The 1558-nt window shown below is 46.0% G+C and overlaps 1 protein-coding gene across 1 annotated transcript in view; it reads left to right on the top strand.

The window, feature by feature from the left end:
* The first annotated feature begins 545 nt into the window (after positions 1–545).
* Positions 546–1558, top strand: part of LOC125042733 (proclotting enzyme-like) — a 39134-nt gene continuing 38121 nt past the window's right edge. Inside the window, exon 1 of the mRNA XM_047638578.1 lies at positions 546–1198. Coding sequence (XP_047494534.1) covers positions 1130–1198 — 69 coding nt within the window. The 5' untranslated portion in view covers positions 546–1129. The remainder of the gene's footprint in view (positions 1199–1558) is intronic.

The raw sequence follows: 1558 nt of genomic DNA on the forward strand, positions 1-1558 counted from the left end.
GACGGCAAGTAGTGATCCACGCAGCCGTCCTTCGCCCTCCTATCTTCGGGAATCGGAGTGCGGAGAGAGTGACGCAGAAGGACTCGCGTCGTCACGCCCTGGTACGCCAGCGGGTGCGTCTTTCCACGTCACTCGTCTGCATGAAGGTGGCGCCGCCGCGCGCTAATCGCCGGGAAATTCACCGCGAGCGTTTCTCGAAGGCGCTATGACGACCGCGACGAGGAGAGCTCAATAAAGAGCCGACACCAACCCGACCTGCCTCCGCGTCGAGTCCCGGTGAAGCTTAAGTGCAGCTCCACCCTCTCCCTCTCCCCGATCCTTATTCTCCCATACCCACGTCTCCCCCAATACTCCCTCCTGTCTCCTTCCGCTCATATATCCTTGTCTACCTCATACCGCCATCCCCCCTCCCCCCTCCCCGCGCCTTCGTTCTCATAACCACACCTTCCCCACCTCTCACCCACACATCCGTAACCTGTACCCAACCACTCACCCCCGCACGCTCACCCCCCTACCAACTCTCCCCCTCCTCCTTCCCCCTCTACCACCCCCCACAAGCCACTGACGTTTGCCACTTCCGCAATTGTTTGTGCCGCGTTTAGCAAAGGACGCGGATTGTGCGTACGCGTATGTGTGTGAACGTATACGCGTGTGTACGTGTAAGTGTATATACTGGTGACGCACGCACACAAGGTCCCGTTACGCAGTCATACTGTGAGATCCCCTTCTCCAGGTTTATGTCTAGTCACTCACTACATCGCAGAGAAAGATAATTATCTGCTATTACTTTACATACCGTTCCTTCGAGCAATTACTGTCTTTGATCTTAAAAGCCAATTCAAACGCCAAATGACGAAACGAAACTTAAGTATAAATCTTGATAACGAAACAAATCAGTGTAATAATAAATAATCAGAAACAAAGAAAGAAAAAAACCACACACAAGCGAATCACACAGAAAACGAAACCCAAAAAATTAAAAAAATAAGAAATAAAATAGATAAATAAATAAGTCAAATCAACCGACAGAGAAAGAGAAATTAAAGAAAACGGGAAACAGAACACCTTCCCCTCGCGGACTATCCATGAAGCCAAGAATTCGAAGGCAAACGAACTAACTGAAGTCACCATGAAGTCCTCTGCATCAGCTGTTCTTGCCCTCACGTGGGTTCTCCTCGCTTACTTCTCCATGGCCGAGGTAGGTGGATAATCTCCTTCTTGTTGGATTTGTGTTCACTGCTGACGTTGTTGCTGTCATCATTGTTCATAACTGTAGCGTTATTCCGTATCGTTATTGTTAATGTAGTTCTCTTATAGCTAAGAGCTATAATGTGTGTGTGTGTGTGTGTGTGTGTGTGTGTGTATGCATGTATGTATGTATGTACGTATGTATGTATATATATATATAACACTGTAAATATCGTTAAGTTATTAGTAATATTAAGCACTATCATCGATGATAGTGTTACTATTATCACTATTACTATTATAGTGATGTTAGTAACAATGATATTAGTAGTAATGATTTTGATTATTTTAATTTCATCATTGTTTCAAT

The sequence above is a fragment of the Penaeus chinensis genome, chromosome 32 (assembly GCF_019202785.1).
Source record: "Penaeus chinensis breed Huanghai No. 1 chromosome 32, ASM1920278v2, whole genome shotgun sequence".
NCBI lineage: Eukaryota > Metazoa > Arthropoda > Malacostraca > Decapoda > Penaeidae > Penaeus > Penaeus chinensis.